This window comes from Odocoileus virginianus, chromosome 32, assembly GCF_023699985.2.
Source record: "Odocoileus virginianus isolate 20LAN1187 ecotype Illinois chromosome 32, Ovbor_1.2, whole genome shotgun sequence".
Lineage (NCBI taxonomy): Eukaryota > Metazoa > Chordata > Mammalia > Artiodactyla > Cervidae > Odocoileus > Odocoileus virginianus.
Genome location: NC_069705.1, coordinates 41,244,656 through 41,272,544, shown reverse-complemented (window position 1 = coordinate 41,272,544; position 27,889 = coordinate 41,244,656). Strand labels below are relative to the sequence as shown.

General features: G+C 50.9%; 1 protein-coding gene and 1 long non-coding RNA gene across 21 annotated transcripts in view; one reads left to right on the top strand and one right to left on the bottom strand.

The window, feature by feature from the left end:
• The window catches only part of DLGAP2 (DLG associated protein 2), a 620,511-nt gene that overhangs the window by 167,416 nt on the left and 425,206 nt on the right, over nt 1-27,889 (top strand). For all 5 annotated transcript variants that reach the window (XM_070460164.1, XM_070460165.1, XM_070460161.1 and 2 more), the window contains one exon: nt 8,032-8,086. In XM_070460164.1, the coding sequence (XP_070316265.1) occupies nt 8,032-8,086 (55 nt within the window). The remainder of the gene's footprint in view (nt 1-8,031; nt 8,087-27,889) is intronic.
• Nucleotides 17,548-24,943, bottom strand: LOC110145708 (uncharacterized). 16 transcript variants are annotated; one of them, XR_011485201.1, is made up of 8 exons: nt 24,784-24,943; nt 23,860-24,030; nt 22,558-22,595; nt 22,011-22,041; nt 21,000-21,504; nt 20,230-20,399; nt 18,552-19,407; nt 17,548-18,358 (listed from the first exon to the last, which is right to left on the bottom strand). It is a non-coding gene; the product is annotated as an uncharacterized lncRNA (long non-coding RNA). The 16 variants fall into 16 exon arrangements; XR_011485199.1 differs by having other exon boundaries at nt 22,011-22,389; nt 24,784-24,942; XR_011485206.1 differs by having other exon boundaries at nt 21,000-21,114; nt 24,784-24,942.

The window sequence follows — 27,889 nt, the reverse complement described above, 5'->3', positions numbered from 1 at the left end:
CTTGTAGTTCTCTCCTGCGGTGTCTCTGTTGCAGATAAGCTCCCTTATAAACAGGTCTGTGTGTGTGCTCAGTCGTGTCCAACTCTGTGACTGTACAGACTAGAGCCCACTGGGCTCCTCTGTCCATGGGGTTTCCCAGGCAAGAATACTGGAGTGGATTGTCATTTCCTCCTCCAGGGCATCTTCCTGACCCAGGGATTGAACCTGTGTCTCCTATGTGTTCTGCATTGGCAGGTGGATTCTTTACCACTAGCACCACCTGGAAAGCCTTAAATGGGAGGGAAACCCAAAAGGGAAGGGAATATATGTATACATATGACTGATTTATTTTGCTGTGCAGTAGAAGCTAACACAATGTTGTAAAGCAACTATACTGCAGTAAAAATTAAGAATAGAACTGCTGTACAGTCGAGAAATGAACCCAAAGTACCAGGAGCAGGAACTCAGAGCCTTGTCACCATGTTCATGCTGTGCCATTCGCAGCAGGAGAACAGTGGGTTTATTATGAGGACTCAGCCGCGGGATTGCAGAAGCTGGTAGACATATGTTATATGTTCATATACTAACATGTATGTACACATGTGCACACTGTGTGTACATCCTGTTACCCAGCGGGTCTGCTTCCCTGAAGAACCCGACCACACAGTATTTATCTCTGTCTGGAACAGTCCTGAAAGATGGTTTTGTGCCTCTTGACCCAGCCAAGGCCGTTGATTAAATGAATGTGCACTTGTAATTTATCTCAGTTACACATGGTCTGTGCACCTGAATTTTTTATGCTGAAAATAAATTTAATTGCATTGAATTAAATAGATGGGACCAGTATGCATCCTTGTCAACAGTAGAAAAGTAGGAAAGATGTGTTGTGAAAGGAGAGGATAGATGCAAAGCCAGCCCCAGGGGCCCCGCAGGGATTCCTGGATCCTGGGGACAGCAGCCCTCCTGAGTGGAGGCCAGTCCAGCAGGAGGAGGCTACGGTTTCCTGATGGAGCCCAGGGCCCTGTGGTCTGTGTCTGTGACCCTGGGGACTACTCTGCCTACGCTGGACGGTGCGGGAGCCTACCCTGTACCAGGCGCTGGCCAGCTCTGGGCCCAGCCTCCCTCAGGATCTCCCTCCCTTTGGCCCAGGGCTGCCCTGCTGGCCACTGCACCCTTGTCTGGGGCAGCTGATGAAGGTTCCAGCCTCCCAGGAGAGTCTGCGTTCCCGTGACCTGACGGCTTTGAAGGTGCCGCAGAGGTCAAGGTGAGGCCGTGGTCAGGGTGGCTCTCACCCCCTGACCACTGACCCAGGTGGGTGGCCCTCCCCAGTGCAGGGCAGCTGAGGGCCTGCGCTCTGTGTCCTCAAGGCACGTGGAGATAGCTTGCCTTGTGCTGGCGCCCTGGGCGTCCATCCTGGGCCTCGGCAGCCTTGCTGAGTTGTGGGGGCCCTTTGTGTGCCCCAGTCCCGACAGACAAGTGAGTGGGATATGCCCGGACTGTCTGTTACTCAGCAGCAGCTGTACTTTGTGTGTTACTGAGATTCTGGGAGTGTGCTGGTCGTGGACTTCGAGGGGGAATCATCCCCTGAGCTCAGCTCCCTGACAGGCATGCTCTGCACCATCAGTGGGGCCTGAGCTCAGCCTCCCTCAGCCCTTGGACCCTCAGGTTCAGCACGTTTGAACTGGGGCAACACAGGGGGCCTCACAGAACCTCAGGGGGCTTACTCAGATGGCAAGGGGCAGGCACACAGCCCCACCGTTGGATTCTCATGTGTTCTTGGTCCCTGTTCCTGCCTCTTACACATAGCCCTTGGGGTTCGTCTCAGGATCATACAGGGACCACGGAGGTCACCCCCAGCCACCGGGTGTCAAAGACCCCACATCTCAGACACACAGGTCCCTCTTCTTTGTCTAACAAGGAGCTTTTATTTGTTAAAAGGCTGTAGGATCTACAAAAATACTTAAGACTAACTTTCACGTGTGTTAATCTGTAATCATTTAAACAGATTCGGGACCCCCACCCCATGTGCCACCCATGGCTCTGGGAGCAGGATGCAGCCGTGGGCCCAGCAGTGGACTGGGGTTGCCTGTGTTCTCACCGAGCAGGTGGAGGCGGCTGTGCAGACACTTAAGGTCTGCAGGCACAGGTGTGGTTGGGAAGGGCCCATCACACTGATTCTGCATCCCCACTGGACGTCTGGGGTGACAGCATGGAGGCAGCGATGGGGCTCTGAAGTCCTGGGAGGAGGAGGCGTATGGCTCAGGGCGTGTGGGTCATCGGGTGTCCATCCAGGGCCCAGGGAGGATGGCCGGGGAGACACCCACACACAGGAGGATTCAGGGGGAGACCTGACCTTTGCGTTCCCAGTTGGGTACCCCTGAGCAGAGTGGATGGGGCAGGGTCCTGAGAGGGAGACCTCAGGTTCCAGCTCACACGCTCTCAGGGAGGGGCAGGAAGGAGACAGGTAAGCGTGAGTTACTTATTTTATAACCTCGAATGTTGAACATTCTGGATTTTCAAAGAAAGCAATTACCATTAGTTTCACAAGCACAATGGAGCTGTTTGAATCTCCCAGAGCATTTAAAAATGTCAGTGACCTCCAGTTCCTCTTACTTCTATGAAATGAATTCTCTGGAGCTAGATGAGCCCACATCAAGATAGACAGCCCACTAGTGGTCAGGATACAAGATCTTAAATTGAGCATCTGTTAGCCACCAGGGAAGCACGTTTAAAAAGTTAGAAATGGTGTTTCTTCTCATCATTTAAATTGTCATGCCTTTTTAAGTCTGTTTTTGTGAATATAAGTTCTTAATTAGTTCTTAACCTCCTCAGCTAACAGTTACTGAAATGTAGAAAAAGCTAATGTGACGCTAGGACTGTGAAACAGTCAGTCCAAACTCATTCTGTGCCAATTCCTGCTATTTTTAGGCTCAGATGAATGTTCTGTGAAAAGTTAAATGGTCTCTTTGATAAGAATGGAATCCTGGTCATTTTCAGCAATTAACTTTTTCTTTTTTTCTGGCTGTACCTTGCGGCGTGTGGGATCCTTGTTCCCTGACCAGGGATCTAACCCGTGCCCCCTGCAGTGGAAGCACAGCGTCTTGACCACTGGGCCACAGAGTTTTAACCAGTCCCTCAGTCATTTTCCAATTCTAACGGGGAAAGTAATTTAGACAAATTGCATGTGTGTGTGTGTTTGTGCCTGTGAATGTGTGTTTGGAACTCCTACATGCGGCCTCCCCTCTGCAGCCACAGGACAGGGTAATAAAGGATGTCCTGTGCTTTACATTCAGAATTGAATGTTTGACAGTATGAGGCTTGAAGTCAGGCTGTCAGGGGGGGCATTCTTCTAAATCCTGGAGACCCCATCACACACTGTGGCCGTGGGAGGCTGGTTCTGAGCTCCATTTAGAGGGAGGGATTCATGTTCAGATTCTCACTGCCAGGAAGAGGGATGCCTCAGGGTGACCTTGTAACGAGAGTCACTTTCTGTTTGCCTCCACCAAAAAATAGAGGCTCTGATAGAAGGTGCCCACGGGAGCTCCCTACTGAGCTGGACTCCCCATGAGGACAGGGAGGGGTGGTCCTAGGGGCCACAGATTCCCACCACCTCCTCTTGAGTCCAGGCCCTCTGGAATTGGAGGAAGCTCCCATACTGGAGAGGGTGACCTGATTTTCTGAGTCCACCAAGTCAAGCTGGCTTCACCCAGAAACACCTGGAGAGGACATTTAATATGGGCGTTTCAGACTTGGTCAAGTTGTGTGTAAAAGTCACAGTCACCCCTGCACAGAGCAGATCACAAGAGCGCCTCTGAGCAGAGGTGGACGCACAGGTTGGGCTGAGCACGGCCTGCCTGGGCTGGGGAGCAGGGTGGGGCTGGGCCTCGGAGGCTGAACCCCTGAAGAAAGGGCATCAAGGAAAAAAGATGGCACTTCTGACCAGAGTCCTGAGGGTGCAGAGGTCACCGGAGGGCGTCCCAGGTGCCCCCGTTTTGGACAGAGGTTCGCTGAAGACTGGGAAGTGCCGTGACCATGCCCTCAGCTGGTGCTACACTGTGGAAACTGCTGTGGAGCGAGCTGGTCAGTGCTGGACTGGTTAGTGCTGGGCTGGTCAGTGCTGGACTGGTTAGTGCTGGGCTGGGTAGTGCTGGACTGGTCAGTGCTTGACTGGTTAGTGCTGGGCTGGGTAGTGCTGGACTGGTTAGTGCTGGGCTGGTCAGTGCTGGACTGGTCAGTGCTGGACTGGTCAGTGCTGGACTGGTCAGTGCTGGGCTGGGTAGTGCTGGGCTGGGTAGTGCTGGGCTGGGTAGTGCTGGAGTGGTTAGTGCTGGAGTGGTCAGTGCTGGGCTGGTCAGTGCTGGGCTGGTCAGTGCTGGACTGGTCAGTGCTGGGCTGGTCAGTGCTGGGCTGGGTAGTGCTGGAGTGGTTAGTGCTGGAGTGGTTAGTGCTGGGCTGGTTAGTGCTGGGCTGGGTAGTGCTGGACTGGTTAGTGCTGGGCTGGGTAGTGCTGGACTGGTCAGTGCTGGACTGGTCAGTGCTGGACTGGTTAGTGCTGGGCTGGGTAGTGCTGGACTGGTTAGTGCTGGACTGGTTAGTGCTGGGCTGGGTAGTGCTGGACTGGTTAGTGCTGGGCTGGGTAGTGCTGGAGTGGATCGTGCTGGGCTGCTTAGTGCTGGACTAGATAGGCTGGAGTGGTTGGTGCTGGGCTAGTCATGCTTGGCTAGTTAATGCTGACCTAGTTAGTGGTGGGTTGGGTAGTGCTGGGCTGAAGGTGCTGGACTAGGGTTTCCCTAGTTGCTGACCTAGTTAGTGATGGGTTGGGTAGTGCTGGGCTGAAGGTGCTGGACTAGGGCTTCCCTAGTCACTGTCATTGTTTCCATTGTTTCCCTGTCTGTTTGCCATGAAGTGATGGGACTGGTATGTGAACCAACAGTATGTGAACTGAGAACTTCAAGATGTTCAGGCTGGATTTAGAAAAGGCAGGGGAACCAAAGATCAAGTTGCCACCATCTGTTGGATCATAGAAAAAGCAAGAGAATTACATGAAAACATCTACTTCTGCTTCACTGACTATGTTAAAGCCTTTGATTGTGTGGATCACAACAAACTGGAAAATTCTTCAAGAGATGGGAAAACCAGGCCACCTAACCTGTCTCCATGTATGCAGGTCAAGAAACAACAGGTAGAACTGGACATGGAACAGCAGACTGGTTCCAAATTGGGAAAGGAGTTCATCAAGGCTGTGTATTGTCACCCTGCTTATTTAGCTTATATGCAGAATATTATCATGTGAAATGCCGGGCTGGATGAAGCACAAGCTGGAATCAAGATTACTGGGAGAAATATCGATAACCTCAGATATGCAGATGACACCACTCTTATGGCAGAAAACAAAGAAGAACTAAAAAGCTTTTTGATGAAGGTGAAAGAGGAGAATGAAAAGGCTGGTTTAAAACTCAACATTCAAAAAACTAAGATCATGGCATCTGGTACCATCACTTCATGGCAAATAGATGGGGAAACAATGGAAACAGTGAGACACTATTTTCCTGGACTCCAAAATCACTGCAGATGTTGACTGCAGCCATGAAATTAAAAGACACTTGCTCCTTGGAAGAAAAGCTATGACAAACCTAGGCAGCACATTAAAAAGCAGAGATGTTACTTTGGCAGCAAAGGTCTGTATAGTCAAAGCTGTGGTTTTTCCAGTAGTCATGTACAGATCTGAGAGTTGGACCATAAAGAAAGCTGAGCACCAAAGAATTGATGCTTTTGAACTGTGGTGTTGAAGAAAACTCTTGAGAATCCCTTGGACTGCAAGGATATCAAGCCAGTCAATCCTAAAGGAAATCAGAATCAGTCCTGAATATTCTTTGGAAGGACTTATTCTGAAGCTGAGACTCCAATACTTTGGCTCCCTGATGTGAAGAGCTAGCTCATTGGAAAAGACGCTGATGCTGGGAAAGATTGAAGGCAGGAGGAGAAAGGGATGACAGAGGACGAGATGGTTGGGTGGCGTCACTGACTCGATGGACATGAGTTTGAGCAGGCTCTGGGAATTGGTGGTGGACAGGGAAGCCTGGGGTGCTTCAGTCCTTGAGGTCACAAAGAGTTGGACACGACTGAGCAACTGAACTGTACTGAGGGCTTCCCTGGTGGTCCATACAGTGAAGAATCTGCCTGCAATGTCAGAGACCTAGATTCGGTCCCTGTGTTAGGAAGATCCCCTGGAGAAGGGCATGGGAGAGTCCCTCACTGGGATAGAATACTGAAATGGGATTCTTGCCACTCCAGTATTCTTGCCTGGAGAATCCCATAGACAGAGGTTGCTGGCAGGCCACAGTCCATGGGGTCACAAAAAAGTTAGACATGACCAAGCGACTAGTACTTTCAGGTAATGCTTGGCTAGTTAGTGCTGGGCTGCTGTGCTATCCTGGTTAGTGCCTGACTAGGTAGTGCTGGACTAGTTGGTACTGGGCTAGTGAATGCTGACTAGACAACCACCTTAGCACCTGTGTCCCCCTTCCTCTCCCCACAGTGTGAGTCAGTGTCCTGCCTGCCCCATGTGTGCCTCCTGTTTACTGTACACCCCCCTCCAAAGCCCCCAAGTGTCACTCCATCAGCTCTCATGGAGACAGCATTGTGGTCATGTGGCTGTGGTGGCAGGTCACGGGCTGTGACCTGATCTTCAGGTACTGTGTCCACTTCTTCAAGATGTATTCCTGGGAAAAGTCAATGGTATCAGTTTGGCCCTGAGGATAGTCACCAGGGATCCCCTGGCATCCTCTTCTGCACATTTCTGTGGCTTATCTGTTGGCAGTAATTCCTTAGAAGAGTAGCCTGGCAACAGTGCTTTCAACTGTCCCCTGAGACAGAGATGCACACAGGGACACCCATTAGGTGGATGTTTTGATGGATCAGGCTAGCACTTTCCCCTCTGGGTGTTCATAGGCAGAAGGAACACGAGAGGCTTCTCTGGTCAAGTGACTTTAACTGCAGGACGTGGCAGAACTTTCTCATGATCACGTGCGTTTTCGTCCTGCATGTGGGCTCTGTCGTGTGCAGAATTGCCCCAACTTTAAGGCATTATAAGGGTGTGGATAGGAAGGGAGCCATTATTCCAAAGGAAAACTGCTGCGAACATTGATAATGTCTGCTCAAGTCTGTTGTTTGCTCAACTGGACCCTGAGCTGGTTGAGGGCAGCGCTCAGTCTTTGCAGCACCCCTGGTCCCCCTCCACTGGCTGAATGACTTGGTCAGAGAGGGTGGCGCTTGCTTCTTGGCTGAGGATGCTGAGGGTTTGTAATCAGGGAGGAGGGTTGAGGAATGGTTGCAGCCTCGTCGGTGGATGATTTAAGACAGAAGTTCAGCTTTTGCCCTAATTGAGTTAAGAAAGCATAATCATAAATTTCCCAGAGAGATCTCTTCAGTCGCAAGTTCTGTTTACGTCTGTGCTTTGTAGTTGCCTTATGTTGCTGTAGCCTCTTGGGAAAGCCTTTGCATGACTTTAAGCTTCCTTTTGCTTATCAAATAAGGTATTTCCTGCACCTTTTACTACCAAACTGTGCAGGTAAACACAGGCTCTTCTTTCACATTTTCTTGTGACTCATTCGTGATAAAGGCTTCTCAGCTTAGATCCTAGAAGATAGACTCAAGGTACCATCCCAACACCCTCCATTTTCAGGCTCTAATTGCATGTCATGTTTTAAAAGCCATCACAAAATTGGTGGGCCATTTGCCTTAGTGTGGGAGCCCCCTGAGTGCAGCTTTCAAGGCACTTGGAGGACCCATTAGGGACATACATTAAACAGAACTGCATTACCATCCTAGGAGCAGCATATATAATCAGCACACTTACCTGATTAACCTTTTTGATGAAAAATGTATGTCATCAGAATTTTTCAGTACTGTTTAATTTGTTAGATCGTTCTGGGCGTGATGACTATGCAGCATCAAACGACCTTATTAGAAAAACACTTGCAGTGGTTGATTAGATGCCTTTCTCTACCTGAATGATAACCACACGTCTTTTATTTATTTGTTCTGAAACAGGTTTTGCCTGGCATTCTGCAGAAGCATTGCTGTATCTTACCAGACAGGAACACAGGTAAGTGCATTTGTTTTTCTGATTTGAGATTATTGGTTCTATATCTGTGCAAAACTGAGAAATATGATTGCATAATTAGATATCTTGATTTTTTTTAAGGTAGCTATTTCATATATTGACTGAAACAAGCAAAATAAATAAATAAATAAATAAATAAATGATTCGGTTCTGTAGTGACTTATGACCAGAACTCAGAGATCTGTTTTTATTTGATAAAGGAAATAGATGATTGTTGCCTTGAATTTTAAGGGAAGCCAGTTGTCTTATAAAGTTGAATATATTAATATTAATTTCAGTTGTTTTTTTTGTGGACGATATTTATTAAGGCAAACCACCATTGTTGGTTAGCATGGAATGGATTTAGAGTCTGTTTGCAGTCGAGGCTTTCCTTGCTGTCAGGGTGGGACTGGCCAGTTGTTATGTTCTTAAAACCTTGAGGATCTTCGTGAATAAAACAACAGTATGCATGTCTTAGAGTGGGAGATGGTATGACTCTGTGGTTTCTTGTTGTCGGGCAGACGTATGTGGCTGGCAGTTGTAATTAAGGTGGTTTTCATTGCTTTTAAGGAAACATGATGGAGGGAAAAGCCTGAAAAATAATCCTTTGGAACTTTCTTGTTTTAAATTTAAACAGAGAATAATTGACATGGAGTGTTATCCTGTAGGTCTACATCTCAGTCACTCTCCTGTGCTTCTAATTTCCAGCATTTTATTCAGAGACTCAAGTCCTGAGGAAAAGGTAGAGTTGCTGGTTCATTTGTGCACACAGTCTTACTAGAGTTTATTCATTTCTAGAATCAGTTGTCTCATGTCTGTCTGCGTCTGGGATACTCTTCTTGGGTATGAAACGGAGGCTTCTGACGCTTCCTCGTGTATTTTCTAACTGAACAAAATGAATCCTAATGGACTCTTCTGTGATAATTAGAAGAGTGCAATCTACTGGGATTTTCTCTACTTTTATCATAAATAGTGTCTTGACTGGAGGTTATGTTTAATGCGGTCTCATTCGTACATGACAAGGCATTGTTTATACTGTGCCTTCCAGTGTAAAATCCTGAGTATTCTGTAAAAATAAGATCTTCATTTTTTAAACTTATGATTATGGATAGATTATATTACTAACTATAATTTTTCAAAAAAGTTCATAGACCTGTCTCTGTTTTGGTTTTGTCCGATCAGTTACATCTTAGCTGAAAATTTGAGCAAATTTACTGCTTATAGGGAAGTTTGTTTAGAACATGGTTAGATTTTTTTTTTAATGAGAAATATGTTTTTGCACATCAGCTCCTATACTCATTAACTTATTCACAGCAATGGTGGTAGCAACTGAATGTTCTCTCAAGGTATGATTACATTTATCTATGAAATCTTGTAACTCTTTGATTCCTTGCACAATCTTAGGTAAGGGTTCTAAGGAGAAGGTAATGGGAACAGAAAGAGGAGGGAATAACATCTGAGTCCACAATATCTGACTTCTCATGAGGTAAAAGTGATAGGTGGTTCTCTTCCATTATAAATTATCAATATGTGTTAGCCTTCTGGAAAAGGGGGTTCCTCACTGATACATAGAAGTAGTTTCTACATCACTGATAGAAATTCACATAAATTGAGGGGCTACTTCAAAAAGTATATGATAGAATTTAGGGAAGATAGTTCATTCACAGTGGTTGATGGAGTTCTCCAACAAGCAGGCTCCCAAATGGGAGGCGTTGGTCCACATAGCAGTCCCTCGGTAGCCTTGTCATGGCCTATCAGTAATTGGCTGTGATTTTTAGAGCACAAATAATGATAGGGTATTTATTGAGCCTGTTTCTGCTTCCTGAAAGTCTTGGTTAGTAATGAAAAATGTGAACAAGTTACGTGCAAAGAAACAAAGATTTTGCAAACAGTGTCCATTGACAGCAGTGAGTACAACACAGTTTAAGGCGGAATTCAGTTTCCAGATTAGTTTTTCTCTTCTAGGTGAGTCATTGTTGATTCTGAGATGCAAAAAAGAATAGTGATAGAATTAATAAAAAGTACTGTTCTGTGGGAATCTAAATGGATTTTAAATATTGGGGTGAGTTTCCTATATTTTTAGACAGTTCATTATATAAAAAGTCTCAAGTTAATACAGAAAATATTTCCAGTTTGAGATTCTTGGTTTGTGTTTTGTACAAATCCAGGTAGCCAGCCTCTAGAACTAAGAAAGCTTCCTTTCCACTGTGACTTGAGTGTTGAGGCCATTTGTGGGCAATTTTCTTGAAAATATGTTTACATGATGCAGTGTTTAGCTTTGAAGTCAGTGCTGAGGACCTGAGGCTGTGAACTTAGGTGTGGAAATGGGAAAGAATCATGTCAAGTGGGATGAAAGGGGAGTTGGCTGAAATTGTAGCTTTTGGAGGTGAAAGATTTGAAAATTCTGGGTTTTCCTACATAATTCAATCTAATATATCTAATTAAGTTGCTTAATTATTTAGGAAATGTTTGGAAATTTTTTCAGGCTGAGACATAGTGGTTGTTGCTCTTGTATCTTAATGGCAAATAGGGTCTTTAGGAACTTGAATATGGTTTGTTTCACCTTTGTGGTTTTATAGAAGACTTTTCAAACTTTTGGTGAAGAAGATCAACTTTGGCCTAGGTAGAGGGCTTCATCTTGGATGATACAGATATTCTTCAGATGATACAAATATTCTGTTATGGTCACACAACAATGTGAATGTACTTAATGCCACTGAATCGAACACTCAAAAATGGTTCAGGTGGTAAATTATATGAAAGATCAACTTTGGGGTGAATCATGAGCACTGAGATACTTTCTCTTGAGTGGGTGGGTCGGAGCTTGGATCCTCTGTGTGAAGCACAGGGTGATTCATCTTCCTTCTGCTGCTCTGTGTCTCACGGGTCCGAACATGACTTACAAGTGGCCACTGTCACGTGGTGCCTCAGCTGTGCCTTCCACAGGCGAGACCGTAGGTCCAGAGTGTGTGTCCCAGACAGGCTGCCTTTGACGAGTGAAGGGTCTGGTCTTAGTCCTTGGACTAGGGATCCCCAACCTCCAGGATCTGATGCCTGAGATGACCTGAGGCAGAACTGATGGAATAACTATAGAAATAAAGTGCATAATAAATGTAATGCGCTTGAATCATCCCCAAACCATTCCCCACCCCACCCCCATCCGTGGAAAAATTGTCTTCCACAAAACCAGTCCCTGGTGCCGAAAAGAATGGGGACAGTTGCCTTAGATGGTCTGATTCTGTATCAGTTTGTCCATGCTGTTCCTTTGGACTCTTCATGCCCTTTGGGAAAAATCAAACTTAGGCAGGAGTGAGCTTAATAAATTGTTTTGCTGGGGTGACACAGTGGGCTGGGGTTCTGCCCCTGAGCTTGATGATGTTACAGTTACCCGCCCACCTATCACAACACAGCCCGCTCGGCTGGCACAAATAATTGGAAGTTATGAGAATGACTGATTTTGTAGTAAGGCAGCCATGGTGCTTAACTGTGCAGTTTCATAACAACAACTCAGTAGTGAAGTGTCCAGTGGATTAAGCATGTGGCAGTATTTGATGTTTGAGATGAATTTATAGCTCCACAGGGAAAACAGAATGATTGTGAACCAAATTGTGTATCTGGGTGGAAAGATTTTGAGTTCTTTCCACATATTCTGTGGCACTGGTCTTTGTGTTTGCCAACCTGTGGCATGATGTCCATGAAGACTCAGTGTGACTCTCACCTTGGGTTCCTCCCGGTGATGTGCTGACTGGTTCTTAACTGCCAGCCTCCCATGCCCGGTATAAGGGTGGCAGGAAGCCTGGCCCGTGTCTGGGGTGCATACACCACACCTGGGTACTGGACGTGGGTTGAGGAGGGACCTGATCATCCCCAGGCCCCAGGGGCTGATGAGCCTGGCTCCAGTGTGCTCCTGGCTCTTGCTCTCGCTCCTGTGTCTGACTCCTGAAGGGTTCATTTAGGATGCGGCCAGCAGGCACTTGTCCATTCTCTTGGGGCTGGTTGTCTCCTTGTGTGTGCTGGCAAAATAAAATGTGGGGTTAACGCAAGCACCTTTGTAACTGAGCTTAATGTTAAGAAGCCTCCATAGGCCGAGTAAGCACTCTTGCATTTCTATTAGAATGCTGAACCCATGTGCTCCATCAGGCAGGATTTGGATGCCTGTGGGCACTGAACCCAATTATATGGTGTTGAGCTGCAAGCAGGGCTGTTGACGTGTGGACAGCTGCTGGGAAGTTTGCATATTGAGGTCAAAGGCAAAGGGGACGTAACGGTGGAAATAGTGGAAACGTTTGCTCTGGGGAGTCCTAAACCCCCTAAGTTTCTTTTTAGCCGAAGGTTATAAAAAGCCTTTAATGTCACGATGGACAAGTGAAGGGAAATCAGTGAGTGATTTCCTGCTCTCCCTGCCACAGATATGCCTGATGGAGAACTTGTCCCCGATGGCAGGTCCTGCGAGAGTCTGGCAGTGAGTGTGACTGTGGAGGCAAAACCCTGCTTCGTTCTCTTCCACTTGACTTGTGTGCAGTTCTCAGCTCTGTGTAGACAGTGATGTCTGCAGTGTGAATGGTGGGTGTTACACCTTGTGTTTTTGCTGTTTCTAGTTTGTAAGGCTTTCTCACGTTCCTTCCGGCGAGTCCTCCAGCTTCCTCGTGAGACGATCTGCCTGCAGGTCAGTGCAGGGACGAGCCCTGGCACCGCGGGTCAGCGTCGCTGAGGGTCTTGCCGAGACCCAGATGCAGATTCTCACTCTGAGTCAGTTTGTGATTCCATTATGACCTTTAGTAAGTCTTTAACCTTCCCAGTGTCTCCTTCCTGTGAAACACGGTGAAAGCACAGAACAGGGAGGACTGGGAACCCTGATGGGTTGGGTTCCATCAGGGTGGGGGCGGGAAGCTGTCCACAGGGCCCCTGGAGCTTCAGGGCGCAAGATGGGCAAGCACATCAGGTGGGTCTGTTGCTGGAAAGATGTTTAGTGAAGTGGAGCAGTTACTTACCTGGGAGGCCTCATGTTTCGAAACGCCAGGTGAATGGTCTTGTAACTTACGAGGTTAAAAATAAGATGTCTTGTCTTTGGAAGACCAGATCCTTCAAGTGAGACTTTACCCAGAGACTGAAATTATTTATAATACCTTTTTTTCTTTCCAAAATGAATGGTGGTTGTGGGAATGGGGTGCCAGATGATGTGATTCATAAACCAAGAATAGCTCAGGCGTGGCCGAGGGAACAGGGGGAGGAGGCGGGTGTCTCAGCCCTGATGGCGCTCTTCCTCCAGCCCGAGCCTTGATGACCGGCCACCCCAATCCACTGACAGGAGACGGAAACAGTCCTGTGCTTGAAGGGCTTTATTTTGTGCACTGAAAATGGGTTCATGAGAAAACTGTTCATGCTTGTTAACTGCTGCCCGAGTGAAAGGCTGTGAGTCCGTCGTTTTGTCCTGTACCAGAATTGTCCTACACCATGTGGCTCATCTTCACCTCAGGGCTCTCACAGCCTGGTGGCATCTTGGCACCAGGTGGGAAGGTCAGTGCTGCGGGAGGCCAGGACCCAGATTCAGCCCCTGCTCGCCCGGAGCAGGTGCTTCTGTGCAGGGCAGACCTCGGACCCTGTCCACCCTGGGCTGGTGATACACTTCCTCAGGTCAGTGGTCTCTGCCAGGTTAGGTGGAGGCAGGTCTGTGGCTCAAGTCTGAACATTCTGCAGCAGCGCCTGTGCTGAGAGGTTTCCTAGGTGAACCTGGCAGCTGATGTCAGACTTAGTGACACCCAGCTTGTGGGGCAGACTGTGGGCCATGGGCTGTTTATCCCCTAGGTTCTGGGTGGATCCAAGACCACTTCTTCAAGCAGATGGTCAGCTTTGTCTGCAGGGCGCCCAGGGCTCACACTGGGGGTGGGGAGGAGCACCTTCTTCTGGCATCCCCCCCAGGACCTCTTGTGGAGCCCCGTCCCATGTAGAGCGAGCCTGCTTCCCAAGAAGACCTTCCCCAAACCTCTGTTCTTTTTCTTTATCATCATCCCAGGATGGTGCCTGCAAGGTACACATTTCGTTTGTGCAGGAAGTTGGGCAAGTCTAAAACTACCGGGACTGTGTCCTGACTTCTGGGGACAGGATCTTGGTCAGTGTTGTGTCTGAAGCCATGGAGAACACGCACAGCGAAGGGCGAGGTGCGGTATGCGCCTAAAACCTCAGTGAGTTCTCTCAAGCTCTAAGCTCTTCTGGACCTTGAATCTCAGTCTCCTCTGAATTCTCCGAGTATTCTATATGTTTATGGGATGTTCAGAAATGTCAGACTTAAGGCTGATTCATGTCAATGTATGGCAAAAACCACTACAATATTGTAAAGTAATTAGCCTCTAACTAATAAAAATAAATGGAAAAAAAATAAAAATCATTTGGTTGCCAGGGGCCCTTAAAATTCTGAGCATTGGTCCCTTCTCATCAGCCTTCACTAGGAATTAGGGCCCATGGAGTTGTCTGAAACCTCTGTCAGGAGTGGGCCTTTATATCATCCCTGTTTAATTAGGTTCCATGGCTTGAGTGTCACACGATCCCTTGTGAAAGATGATAAGATGACATCTCTGCTCAGAGCTGCCAGCTAGATGCCACTCTAACGAGAAGTCTGCTCTGTCCTTTGACCTGTGACCTGGTGACCGCCTCTGGAGGGTCATGGTGCCTGTATCCCCAGAGGAGGAGCTGCTCAGGAAGGGAGGACTCCGAGTTCCTGGTGTGGGAGGGGCCCCGGAAGTTACTCCAGCCTCACAGAAGTGCTTGTTTTGAGGTTAAAGGCAGCTTTAATATTTGCCAAAAACAACATTTTAAAATAATGCCAGAAAAAAAAAATAATGCCAGGAAATCATTTTTATTGTAAAAATACTCAGTGTTTAAAGTTTAAAGCTTTTAAGAAATATGAGTTTGTTTCATCTTGTGTAAAAACAATCATTTTTTTCAGGTTTTAAAAGTAGGTAAAAAATATTTCTGAGCTCTGCCTGAACACACAGGTGCAGGATTGTGTGTGTGTCTGAGGTGCTGTCATTACCTGCAACCACAGACCGCATGCAGGTGGAATGGTTTTATTGTGTATTTTAATTCCCTCACTTTAAAGTTTGATGGAAGCCCCAGGTGAAGACAGTGATCGATGTTTTCATTGAGAGTTTGCTTATTTAGCAGTGCAGTTTCACTGCTAAGCAGGCATTTGTGGGGCACGTAAATCGAGCTGCAAACACTTGATTTATAGCACGGTCCTCTTGGCACAAGCTACAGTTAATATGCAGGAGTGTTGAGGACTCAGACACAGCCAGTAAGAGAGAAAGAAGGGGTGCTTCCTGAGGCTGGGCTGCTGTGGGCCCTGCTGTACCTCTGAGGGTCCTGGGGGCTGGGGGGAGCTGGCGCCAGGCGGTCCTGTGTGTGCATCCAGTGGGCACTGCTGGGGTGATGTGTGGAGAGCCCAATGCCAGGATGGATTCACCACACCCGCCCCCGGGAGCCTCCTGTTTATTCCTCATTCATGTCCACCACCGATGGAATGAAAACTTCCCACTTTACACACAGTTCTTCACGCTGATGCTCACGTTTATGGTGTTTGATAAGAAGGACATGGTGGTGACTTGAATGCATCTTCCTAAAGGTGTCTGTCGGTAGGATTCCCTGGGGTCAGGACCACCTCGGTACCGATTTGGTGCCCCCAGCACAAATACACAGTGGACACTGATGAAAGTGATTTTAATTGAGCTGAACTGAATGTGTGCCTTTATTGGTGACTGGTGTCCTGTCACTGGAGAAGTAGCATAGGGGAAAAGCGTAAGCAGCTAAGGGGAGAGGTTGCAGAGAGTGGTTTCACAACCAAAGTTAAACACATGAACCCGAAGGTCTGAGGTTTGTTAGACACACATCTGAGTAGCGTAGCTGCTGTGTGTAAGGGACTCCAAGGTCGTTCAAGCAAATGTTCCCTTACAGAGGGATGACCTGTCAGTTCCTGGAATAGACCGGTGACTCTGTGGACCATGCGGAGAACTCTGTGTAATGAAATCACAGCGTCAGGCCTGCCTTAATGATGACAGAGGGCATAAACAGCAGTGCTTGCACGTCAGAAGGAGCCCCCTTGGAGACGGCCTTGGTGTTCACTTAGGGCGATGTGTTTGAGTGTCCCACTGGGTCCAGGTCAGCCAACACTCACAGCTCATGGAGTGGTGAGCATGGGCTGTCTCAGTTGTGGGTAGGAAGACAGAAGGACGCTGTCTGTGGACGGTGGGCCTGGAGCCAGCAGCCAGGTGGCCTCAGGGATGGACGCAGAGACAGCTCTGAGGCACCTCTGGATTCTCCACATGAAGGACAAGAAACCCTGTGGTCTCCGTCTGAAGGTGTGGCTGGCGGGGTTCCCCAGTGGCAGAACAAGAGGGTGTATGTGTGTGTATAAATGCATGTATCTTTATATAGAGAGACTTAGATTTCTTGTGAGGAACTTTGGCTCATGTGATTGTGGGGGCTGACATGGCCCATGATCTGCAGCCTCGTGACCCAGGAGAGTCTGTGTCGCAATTCAGGTCCAAAGGTAGGGAAACCCGCATCCCAATTTGAAGTCAGCAGGCAGAGAAGTCTCCCTTGAAGTCTTTGTGTTCCATCCAGGCCTTTGGCTGATTGGGGGGCCCCACACCCACCCCAGGAGGGTTGATCTGCTTTACTTAGCTCACCAGTTCAGATGACAGCCTCATTCAGGTTGTATGTGGTACATACATGTGCTGTAGGCTGCACAGTGTGTGTGTACATGGTACAGACGTGTGGTGTGCATGTGTGTATGCATGGTAAGTGTGCGTGCGCATGTATGTGGCACACACATGCCACATGCTGCATGACACATGTGTGTGCATGGCTGGTGCATGTCTACTCACAGTGGGTGCATGTGTGTGGTGCACACATGCTGCATGCTGCACAGGGCGTGTGCACAGTCTCCACATGAGTGACAGAACATTAGTGAGCCCGAGTCTGCAAGGCACCCTGGTAACCGGCTGCTCGCTCCTCCTCCTGTTCCAGGTGAGGAGGCTGAGCCTGCTCAGGTGTCTCTTAGCCAGGGCAAGGCTGCCTGCAGCCCACAGGTCTGAGCTGCCCAAACCCGAGGACACGCCGTCACTCTCGGCTCTCTTCCCACCTGCCCAGCTTCCCGGGGGCCAGCAGCAGCACCCCACAACCCCGTGGATTCTGTATGTGCTTCCCATGCATGTCACTAAGGCATCCTTCCATGCTGCCATTTTTATTAGCCCAACTTTAAAGGTGAAATGGAGACTCTGAGAATTTAAGTAAATGTCAAAACAGTCATAAAATAAGTAGCAAAATTCAAACATTAAGCTGGGTCTTCAGGCTCTAAGTCCCCTGGTCTTTCCAGGGCTCTCACAAACTTCATTTAAATTCTAAGCATTCTTACTGCTTTAATGCAGCCGAAGGCGTTTTTAATTTTAAAAAGGAAGCTCACGATTCCCTTATACTTGTGGCTTTTCTTTTATTGGCTTTCAGGGGCCTGGCGAGTGCACTGCTCAGACTTATGCACACACCAGTGACACGCTGGGCGGCCCCTCACAGGATGACGGCCCGGGTCCCTCGGGCAGAGCCCGCGTCCATCCTGGGCACCAGGCTCCCCGGCAGGCCTTGCTGCTCCTCCACAGGCTCTCTCGCAGGGTTTCTGAACGTGACTTTCTCAGGACGGGCTCCTTTGCTTCTGCCCTGTGTTCACTCTTCCTCGCCCTCCGAGGTTCAGCCTGTGGCTCCCACTGCTGTTTCCTTCACGTCTTCTCCCTGTGGTCCCTGCAGAGGAATGAGCCCAGGGCCTGGGGCGCCCCCGCAAGAGGGCCCTTCTCCGTGAAATCCCAAGGCCAAGTGGGATGCAGGTGGGGCAGACCTGGGTTTCACCCCAGGTGCCCTCAGAGCCAGGATCCCGACTCGACCGGCCCGGCACCCTGCCATCCAGGCATCTCGTGCGGTGCCGAGGAAGCAGGTGGCCCGGCTGGCAGCAGCCAAGATCCTCCCAGTCCTGGCCAGGCCCCCAGCCCTCTTTCCACGCACTCACCTTCCTGCGGATCCCAGGTGTCTGCTCTGTCTCCTCCACCCTTGCTGACCTCCCTTCTCACCTGTGCCCCACACCCAAAGAACTCACACTCCTTACCACCCGGCGAGCCCTCTCGAAGAAGCATCCTGGACCGTCGCAGGCAGAAGCCAGCACATGGGTGCTCCAGCACACGTGTTCATGTTGCTTCAGGAACAGATTTTGTCCAGGCCCCCGGTGCCCTGAGTTCTCTGCAAATGTGGGGAGCCTCAGATCTCCAGGGAATTTAAAAACCATCACAAGGTGGCTACTTCCTGCTTCCCCCCATTTCTGAGTCTTTCCAGGAGGCAGGAGGGAGGTGGGGGCCTCCTTTGAGACTCCTGTGGAGGCCCTGCTTCCTGGCTAAGTCTCCAGAGACTCAGGGAACTGATACAACCCACATACCAGCAATCTGGAGGCAGTGGCACACAGCCCTGCTCCCTCGAGAGGCAGGTCCTGGCGATCCAGGTCTGGCAGGTCCTGGTGACCCTGGTCCAGGGGTCCGTGCAGCTCAGAGACTTAGTTCTTCCCTCTCCACGTGTCCTGCACTTGCGTGTCTGTCTGGCTGCAGGACTCCCCTTCTTTCACTACCCCATCCCAGTGAGATCCCTTCTGTGGTCTTCCTTGGGGACTCCGCCCTGCCGTCCTTCAACCCGCACCCTGGAGCAGCCCGCACACTGCAGTCAGCACCGCTCCCAGAGGGGTTTCCAGGAGCAGTGCTCCCCTCCCGTCACACAGCCCACTGGAGACTCCTCTGCACACCCCTTCCCGTCCTTTCTGACAGTGAAAGGGCTGCCCTCGTGGCCAGCGTCCCTACTGTCGCAGTTTACACTCAGGCTCATCTGCAGCCCGCGTGCAGGCCTCTCCGCGGCCTGGGGCCACAGCAGGCTTCTGTCTGTGCACAGGCGTGGCTCTGCCCCGGGGTCTCCTCCGTCAACATGGACGGCCTGCTGTCCTTCACCTCTGGGCCTTTGCATGCGGTTCCCCCCTGACCTAGATCACCTCTGTCTGCCTGGCCATCTCCTCCTCATCCGAGACAGATCCTTGTCCTCTGAGCCTTTCTCTGCAGAGCATCTTCTAGTGGGGTCACGGGTATCCTCCATCACTCCAGAGCTGTCACCCCACACACCTGGTGCACACGGTGACGATCAGAGAGCAGCCGTGACGGCCAGCAGGTAGGGTGGCTCTGCTGGCTCCTCTCTTTAGGACGGTGAGAGGTCGTGTGGCTCAGAGCTGGGCTGGTAGTACTTCTGCAAATGCTCTAAAGAAGGTATCAGAATTTTCATGTGAGACTCAGCAGTCTTAGTTTTCGACCCAGTGCAGACACATCATGTGGTCTTGTTTGATTGAAACGCACAGTGAAATCATGACACAAAGGCAGGCCAATCCATTCCTTCATCACATGGAAAACCCACGTCATCATGGAAGGAAAATAACAGAGTTCTGAGATGTGAAAACAGAACCTGATCCCAGCCCCTAACTCACTACATCCGGTCTGCGACGGGACAGTGACCTGGTGATGCTGCTACATGTACCACATCCTGACCATGACAGGACGGTGCCCTGCTGATGCTGCTAAACACGGGGAGGGGAGCACAGATGCTCAGGGCACCTGCACAGACAGTGCCGCCCACAGTCCCGCGGGAGATCAAGGATGCCCTGAGGGCTGGATCCAAACCGCCTTGTCCCCCGTGAGAGACCTTGGGACCCACAGCCTGGACCTCGCCCTTGCTCTGGACTTAAGCCTCCAGAGTCACTGAGTCACAGCAGCCTCCTTGGTTTCCTGATGGAGGCTCCCAGCTGCCAGCCCCGTCCCTGGAGGCTTCTTTGTGGTCCAAGTCACCAGACACAGCCTGACCTTCCTTGTGGCCTGGCTCTCAGGGGTCCCATGATGGGGAGTCAGAGCCCCCACAGGCTTGTCATCTGAGGTATCAGCGCCGGCCCAGTGTGGCTCTGGCCAGTGGGCTGCATCCTCAGGGCTGAGGCCATGCTGGATAATGAGGAACTACCCAGCAGGGTCACCCCAAAGGACACACCAGTGCCCTGAAAACCGAGTCTGCTCTGTCAGGCACCCCAGCCTGACCTTCGGATTCACAGGCCCCTTGTGGTCTTCTTCCTGGCCAGTAATCATCCGCTCCTGTCCCTGGGTTCAGGGGGCTGCCTGCAGCGGTAGTTCCAGATGGTTTCCTTGTCTGTCACACCACTTCACCCTCTGCTCGAGTTGGACAGCATCTGGGCTGGGCATCCTGCAAGCTGCAGGAGCTGGGTCAGCCCCACTGACCATGGTCAGCACTGCCAGGCACAGGCACTTTGAACTTGGGCACTGGCATTTGCTTTAAAAGGTGGTGCAGGGAGTTTCTTCATTTATCTTTTGGGGGAAGGTGGAGGGAAGACTTCAGGTGGTGCTTTGAAAACATGTCCATTAATGCTCCTCACTCCCCAACCCCAACTGTGTCTGTCGATCCTGGCATTTTGGTTTTTCTCCTTTATTTTGTAAGCCAGTGTGTCCCATTCAGTAATCATAGCTTTACAGTCTTGCACAGCTATTTCTTATTCTCATGCAGACCTTCGTGAGAAAGGAATGGTTACAGTGGAGCATTTTGAGGTGCATTTTGACAAAGTGCATTTTCACATAATGTGACCAGACAGGTGCATCCTGTTCAGTGTGAAATCATGAATTTTTACAGAAGTTTAAAATAGCTTCATACAACCCAAGCCTTTTGTTGCAGTTATTTACCAGGAGCAACCTACCACAGCTTGCACGGGGACAGGGCATTTAATCACCCGCTGCCCCACAAGCACTTGGTGGCTTGCGAGCCGGCTGTCAGGGGGCAATGAGGGTCACAGCCCTACCTTGCCCACCCAGCCCAGCTGTCCATTTTGCAGGAATCGAGCATTAGGCAGTTGTTTCTGAACCAGGATTGTACAGCTCATCCACAGCCTGGTTTCTAGTGGTCAGAGAACGTTCCTGTGGGCGGATGAATGCAGGTGACCCAGCCAGCCAGCACCCGCCGTGTTTTCATAGCCCACAGTTCACAGAGCAGCGTCCTGAACCTGCTGCTCCCTGGGTCTGAGTCTCAGCTTTTCTTGGGAGGCGGCCAGGCTGAGATGTGGCCTGACACTTTTGCCCACACCCACTGACCAACAGGCTGACCTCAGCCCTTCTCTCTGTCCCTTTCCAGGTCTGAGTCACTTGCTTAGAGGCTAGGAAGTCATCAGCTTGAAGGGGCAGACGTCATATTTCAAGACAGCTCGTTAGCAAACTATAAAAACTGCTTTTGAAAACTCCAGTAAACCTCCAAGAGTGTGTCCCCCTGGAGAGTACTTTTCTTCTTGTTGCATTTCTCTCCCACAAGCTCTGATAGAACAAAATAATAGCAGCCATCACCATTTATGGAAATTTGCTCTATTTCTAATATTCAAAGAGCTTAAATTCCAATCTGCCACCAGTGGTGAAAAGCTAGAATCCGTGACTCACCAGTATTTTTTTCTTTTTGCAGCTTCTTTGATTGAGATGAGCCCTCTAGCATTGGTGAAATGGCAGCCATGCATTTACATCAGTTTTCATTATGCATTCTGATGCCATAGCCACAGAGTGCAGCCTCACCCCTCTCCCTCTGTCTTCTCATTGCACGGTCACCCAAATCCCCAGCACTGAGTTCGCACTGACAGGGTTGGTGCTGCGTGGCCTGGGGTCCTGGCTGGAGGGCAGGGCAGGGCGGGCCGGTGCAGCACCTGCTGCAAGGTTTGCCTCCCCCTCTCTTCCTGGTTCATCTGAAGCTCTGCTTCAGCCTCTGTAACCCCGCTTAACCTTGACTCCTCCCACACGAAGGGAAGGGTAACACAAAGCTCATCCAGACTCACCTTTGGAAAGCCTGGCTCTTTCCCTCCCCACCTGACAGGAACAGAGAAGGTATGTCAGGAGGCTGCACTTGCTCCCGCCCACGTCATCCAGAGCAGCCAAGAACCGCCCCAGAATCTGCAAACCATGTCTCCTCGGTCGGGCGTGTCGCAGTTGAAGTTCATAGGAACCTGGTTCCACTCACAGACGGCACCCCCGCAGCCCACCGGGCACCAAAGGTCTTTCACCCCCACGTCTTCATCTTTCTTTTTCCAAACAAGCTTTCACCATATTTCACAGTCGGGATGGTTCCAGCAAATCCCACTTCTGACGCTAACTGTGCCCAGCTCCTTGCGGCCAGCCCCGGGGCTGGTGGCTTCCTGAGGACTTGCAGCCTGTAGTCTTACGCAGATGAGACTTACTCCCGGGAAAGGGTACAGCATGACACCGCCCAGGCACACAGGGGCCAATCAGAGAGACCGGGCTCATTCCCATGGTCCCTCCCCCAGGGAAGCCCCACAGCAGTGAGTCAGGACGCGGCGGGGGGTGTCACCCATCAGGGATGCTCACCTGCCCGTGGAGTCCAGGTCGGGTCGGCTGCCCAGTGCCTGTGTGATGATGACGGTCACTGAAATTCCGGACCCCCAGACAGACAGACAAGAGGGCTGAGGCCAGCCTGCTGGTCACTGGGTGTAGGCAAGGCTGCCAGACCACCGCCCCCTCCCCCACTGTTCACACTAAGGGCTCAGGCCCAGTGAGCCTCTCTTAGAGTTCCGGGGACGTTTGTTAGTTGACAGGGTGGGAGCTCTTCACCAGTCAAGTTCTCAGACATCCTTAAAGGTCAGGTTTGCAGGTAAGCCTTTCTGAAGACAGCAGCCCCAGGCTGCTGTGTCCTCTCTTCTCTGCACAGTTGTGTAATCAAGAGAAAGATTTTTAAGGAGACATTTGCAGTTGTGGGTTTTTTTGTCCTCTGTCTTTGAAATCGAGTGTGTACTTTCACTGAGTTGGGCTGCCCTTGTGGCTTAGCTGGTAAAAAACCTTCCTGTAGTGCAGGAGACCTGGGTTTGATCCCTGGGCTAGGAAGATCCCCTGGAGAAGGGAACGGCTACCAACTCCAGTATTCTGGCCTGAAGAATCCCGTGGACTGCAGTCCATGGGATTGCAAAGAATTGGCCAAGACTGAGAGGCTTTCATGTCACTTTCCCGTTGGGGCAGCACAGATCCCCAGGGGCACGGCCGCTGGGGTGACTGTGTCCGGGTCTGGAGACAGGGTAGCTGTAGGGGGTGTGCTTCCTGACAGGGCTTCCCACTTCACACACAAGGTGTGAGGTCATGTGAAAGAACTAGTAGTACATTTGGAGTTAATACATTATGTAGTGAAAGTTATCCATGTAATCCATGGCCAGAAGTTAATGGAACTGTATGAATTCTCTAAATGTGCTTAAATTGCTCACTTAAACTCCAGAAAGTTAACCTTGGCATCTGTTTTTCTGTGTTGAAAACACTGACATCTCTCTGTAAATGTTTAATCTTAAGGTTGCAAATATAAACAAGCACAACTTGACTTTTACCCTCTGTGATTTGTTTGGGCTTGGATAACGCTTGGTACTGACCTAGTCAGGAAGGTGAGAGGTGTGACTGTGGGTAAGGAAGCACTTGCTGCCGGTCTGTGGGCTGGTCTCCAGTCCTTTCTGGGTAGAGCCTCACATCCTCCCTACCCGGGGCAGAGCCCCTTCTCTACGACTCCTCCCACTCCATTTCTCATTTTAGAAGTTTCCTTGGGGGCTGCTGATGGAAGCTTATGTTACAGAAATTTAGGATTCAGTGCATAACATGCGCTCTCACAGTGTGACTTCTGCTCTTCTGACTGACCTCTCAGCGTACGAGCCTTGCTTCACAGCCAAGGCCTCAGTTCTGTGGCTCCCGCCTCCCTAGGCGCTGTCTTCTTCCTCCTGCACGTCTCCCCCTGAGCCCCACGCACAGACTCCATCCATTCTCCCCCCCTGGGTTGGAAGCAGGCTTCTGTCTTCTGGTTATTGGCCTCTGAGAAAGAGAGTGAGTTTTTAGACCATCCTTGAAACTGGCGTCTTTGACTTTGAATAACGTGTAGCATTTCAGTATCTGTTGGAATTTACATTTTCCAAGTTTTCAATATTGAACTCAGGAAGAAGCAAGGCTCTGGATGCACAGAGCTGTCACCTCCTTCCTCTGCCTTTCTTCTGCCTCAGCTCCAGAGGAGCTGAACATGGCAACACATTTGTTTCTGTAAAAAATTCTTCTCCCAGAAAACCTACTGAGCAGAACCTTGTGGGCTGTGTGGTTAAGGAATGGGGGTTCTCGGGCATTTCTGGTGCAGCATCTTTGTTGGGAAGTTTACGGCTGGCATCTTTGGGTTTTTCTCCAGGTGTGTGTTCCCTCTTTGTCTCTCTCCCCCCTGGTTTATCGTATGATAGTTGACTGGAACCCACTCTGGTTGTCTTGCTGGGAGAATCCCATGCACAGAGGAGTCTGGCGGGCTACAGTCTATGGGGTCTCAAAGAGTTGGGCACACTCACGATTCTGTCTGTGATGTGTCTGTGGAAACTCTCCTCCTGTGCTCCCGTTGAGGACGAGGTTTGTGACTGGGAAAGATAGTTGCTGCTCCCCCAGTGCTCTGCGATCTCTGGGTGCTCACCTCTCTCATTCTTAAATCGTCAGAATTACCCCCTGCAGGGCTGTCACCCACCCCCCCCCCTTCCACTCCACACACACACCCTTCTACTGACACCCCCACCCCACCACCACGGGCCCTCGTACCTGCTCAGAAGGCCCCCTGGAAGCTGGCCTAGTCCCGGGGATGTGAGAACAGGACAGCGGCCCCCAGACCCTGGCAGGCCTGTCCAAGCTGCAGGTGGCCTGCGCCTGTGGTGGGGAGGGATTATCACTGCCAGTGTGACCGTGACCTCGTCCCTGGGCAGTGCCTGCTCTGGCTGGACCTGTGACTGTCTGCTGTGGGCAAATCGATAATGTGTCTCATGCCCTGAAAATTTACTGGGCTTCTCCTGAATAATTTAATGCCTCTCTGTGAATAATGCTTGGTTTTTAGCTCTCACAAGCATGTAAGACAATGAATGGCTAGGTAGGATTTCTTTCTGCTTTTATTTCCAGGTTAAATGAGTTTTAGCGCCATCTCAGTGGAAAGATGAGTGGGCCCTGTTATTATCCTCAACATCAGGAAAGCCAGTCTCCATAAGGGTCTTGGAGAAATTCTGTTAACCCCGTGGGTTCCAGACCCAATTTCTTGGCAGAAGAATAAGCCACCTTGATCATACCCAGAGATAAAAAATTATAGGTGTCATATAGCCAGTAATAACTGTGATGTGTTGGAAATTTGTTGTGTTGCATGAAATTTCCTGAATAGTTTACTCAAGTTATTTAACCCTCAAAAGCAAGGAAGAACTGGGGATTGGTGATTCTGCACCGGAATTTCAGAGCATCCGCACTTTGGATATTTGGGGTCAAGTCGCTATGTGCCCTGGGACGTCCTGTGCCCTGTGGGGTGTTCAGAGGCCCCACCCCCAGGCCCTTCCAGCCAGAGATGTCTTGAGACCCCTGTCCCTGTGTGGTTGTGACGAGGGGGGTCAGCCCCGACTGACCAAGAACTACTGACCTAAAGGGCAGGGAGAGGAGGGAAGCGCAGTTCAGAAAGGACGCTTGTGGACCCAGGCAAAGCTCGCTCCCTGAGGCCGAAGCCCTCCTGTGGATTTGTAGATGCAAGTGACTTCCTGCCAAGCCTGCGCGTGTCCCCAGAGGGGCTGTGATGTCTGAATGCCCTTTTCCATCACCAGCCTCCCTAGCCTATCAGTGACATCGGTAGCCTGATAAACCCCACCTAAGTAAAAGCAAGGGCAGAAGCAGGAATTGCCGGCCGCCGCCCCGCCCCTGGCCTGGCGAGCGTGTCGGGCCGGGAGGGGTCTGTGCGGCCCCAGTCTAGCCGTGGAGGAGGCGGCCCCCAGGGGCTCCTGGCCCCGCTGTCCGGCGACCGTCCGCCGCTGCCCCTGAAGGGCTGGGCGGCAGCGCCACCTGGTGGCCGCGGCGGGAGCGGAGCCGCGCTGCGCCGCCCGGGTCTGGAGCGGGGCCTCGGTGCCAGCCCCGCCCCCGCCCCCAGGCGAGCGCTCCTCTGGGAGGTGCCCTCGCTCCCGGGAGACTGCTTCCTCCCGGGGGGCTTCTGTCCTTGGAGTGGCGGCTTCCAGGGGCTACGGCAGCCCTGCTTTATAGTAAGAAGCCTCGGGCACAGGCTTCCGCCGCATCCTGTCGGCCCGCTGTGCTGTGGAGAGGCCGCGCGGAGGTTTAGGGTTTGTCACACAAGATACGTGACCCTGGGCCCAGCCCAGTCTTGCAACTGTTGATAATTTGGAGATGGAGCCCAGAGTCTTGCCTGCACGGCCCCTCTGTTCCACCTGCTCTGCCCTTGTTGTGCTTACAGGCTGGAGTGTCCACGGGGCCGTGCTCTGCTCCTGAGGGCCTTGATTCCTGAAAGCAGGCGGTGGCTGCGCGTGCTGACCCCTGACCTGCGGTTGAAGGCCTCCTTATGCCCTGACTCTCAGCCCGGCCCACGGTGCTTTCCACCCCGGGTCACAGGTTGTGACGGGGGCCCCGTCATCCTGTATGCACCCGCTCCGCCTGTCCTCCTGCCAGGGCCCGAGTCCAGGAAGGCCCCAAGTCTCCACTCCCTGCTCCCGCCCCCAGGGCCTTCCTGTCACCCAGCACCTCCTGATACCCAGGCCCTCGGGAGGAGGCTTTGCCCTTATGTTCACAGCCCAGATCGTCTGTCCACCTGCTCTAACTACACTGTCCTCTGCCTGGATGGTTGTCCTGGAAAGGCTGGGGCCCTCAGGATGGTGGCACTCACGTGGTTTGTGAGCTGGTCACCGACTTCCCACCAGCACTGCTCAGGGTTGCTAGGGATATGATTTGCTTGGATTTAGGACTTTGAGTGCAAAGTTTCAGCCCTGAATCAAGTATATGGGGTGTCCTGACCCTTCTGGGGCTGTGATGCCACTTATGTGTACCTGGGAAAACAGGATCCCTGAAGAGGAAGGCAAGACCACAAGAGGTCTGTGTGCTCCATGTGGAGGGCCTAGGGCCCTCCTAGGGGATGGCCCAACTCGGGGATGGGTTCTTGTGTCGTCTTCGCCCAGAGTCACCTTAGAAGTTGCTTCGTTATTCACTCATCAAACACTGAATCACCACCATCTGCTGGGTGTGGTCTAGGTCCTTGGGTCACAGCAGGGGCAGAGCCAGTTTCCACGTTTAAGAGGTGGGACAATCAACCTTCGATGGGCGTGTTCCAGAAAGGCCCCACCTGGGCTATACTGGAGGAGAGGCCAGGATGAGCAGGACAGGATGGGGGTTGCAGTGTTCCAGTGGCAGGAATGGGGTTAATGTGGAAATACTGGGCCCCCGGTCTGTGCCCTGAGGGTGTCCTGCTGGCCCCCAGACCTCACGGTAAAGGGCCAGCACCTGGTCCTCGGGGTCTTGAGCTGCCAGCCTCCATGCTGATGGGGCCACACTCAGGGAGGGCCTGCGCCGGGTCTCTGCAGGGGCCGAGGCATCAGTGAGGAACTTCAGGGCTTCCAGGCCCAGGCCTCTTCTTCAATGTGCAGGCTCTTGGTCGATGAAACCATGAGTCACTTTCTGTCACACTATTGCTTTAAAAAAAAAAAAAAAAGAGAAGAAAAGGGAAAAAGAGAAGACTAATGGCAGGGGTTCCCACCTGCAGAACCCTGGCCAGAGGTTGAAGTCGTGTGCTTCCTCCTAATCCTGCCAGCAATCTGTCAGGGAGCCGATGCCGGCGGCCTCTTACACATTTGCTTTATGAGGAGCTGGAGGGGCAGTGACCAGCGATGCCAGGCCTGGCGCA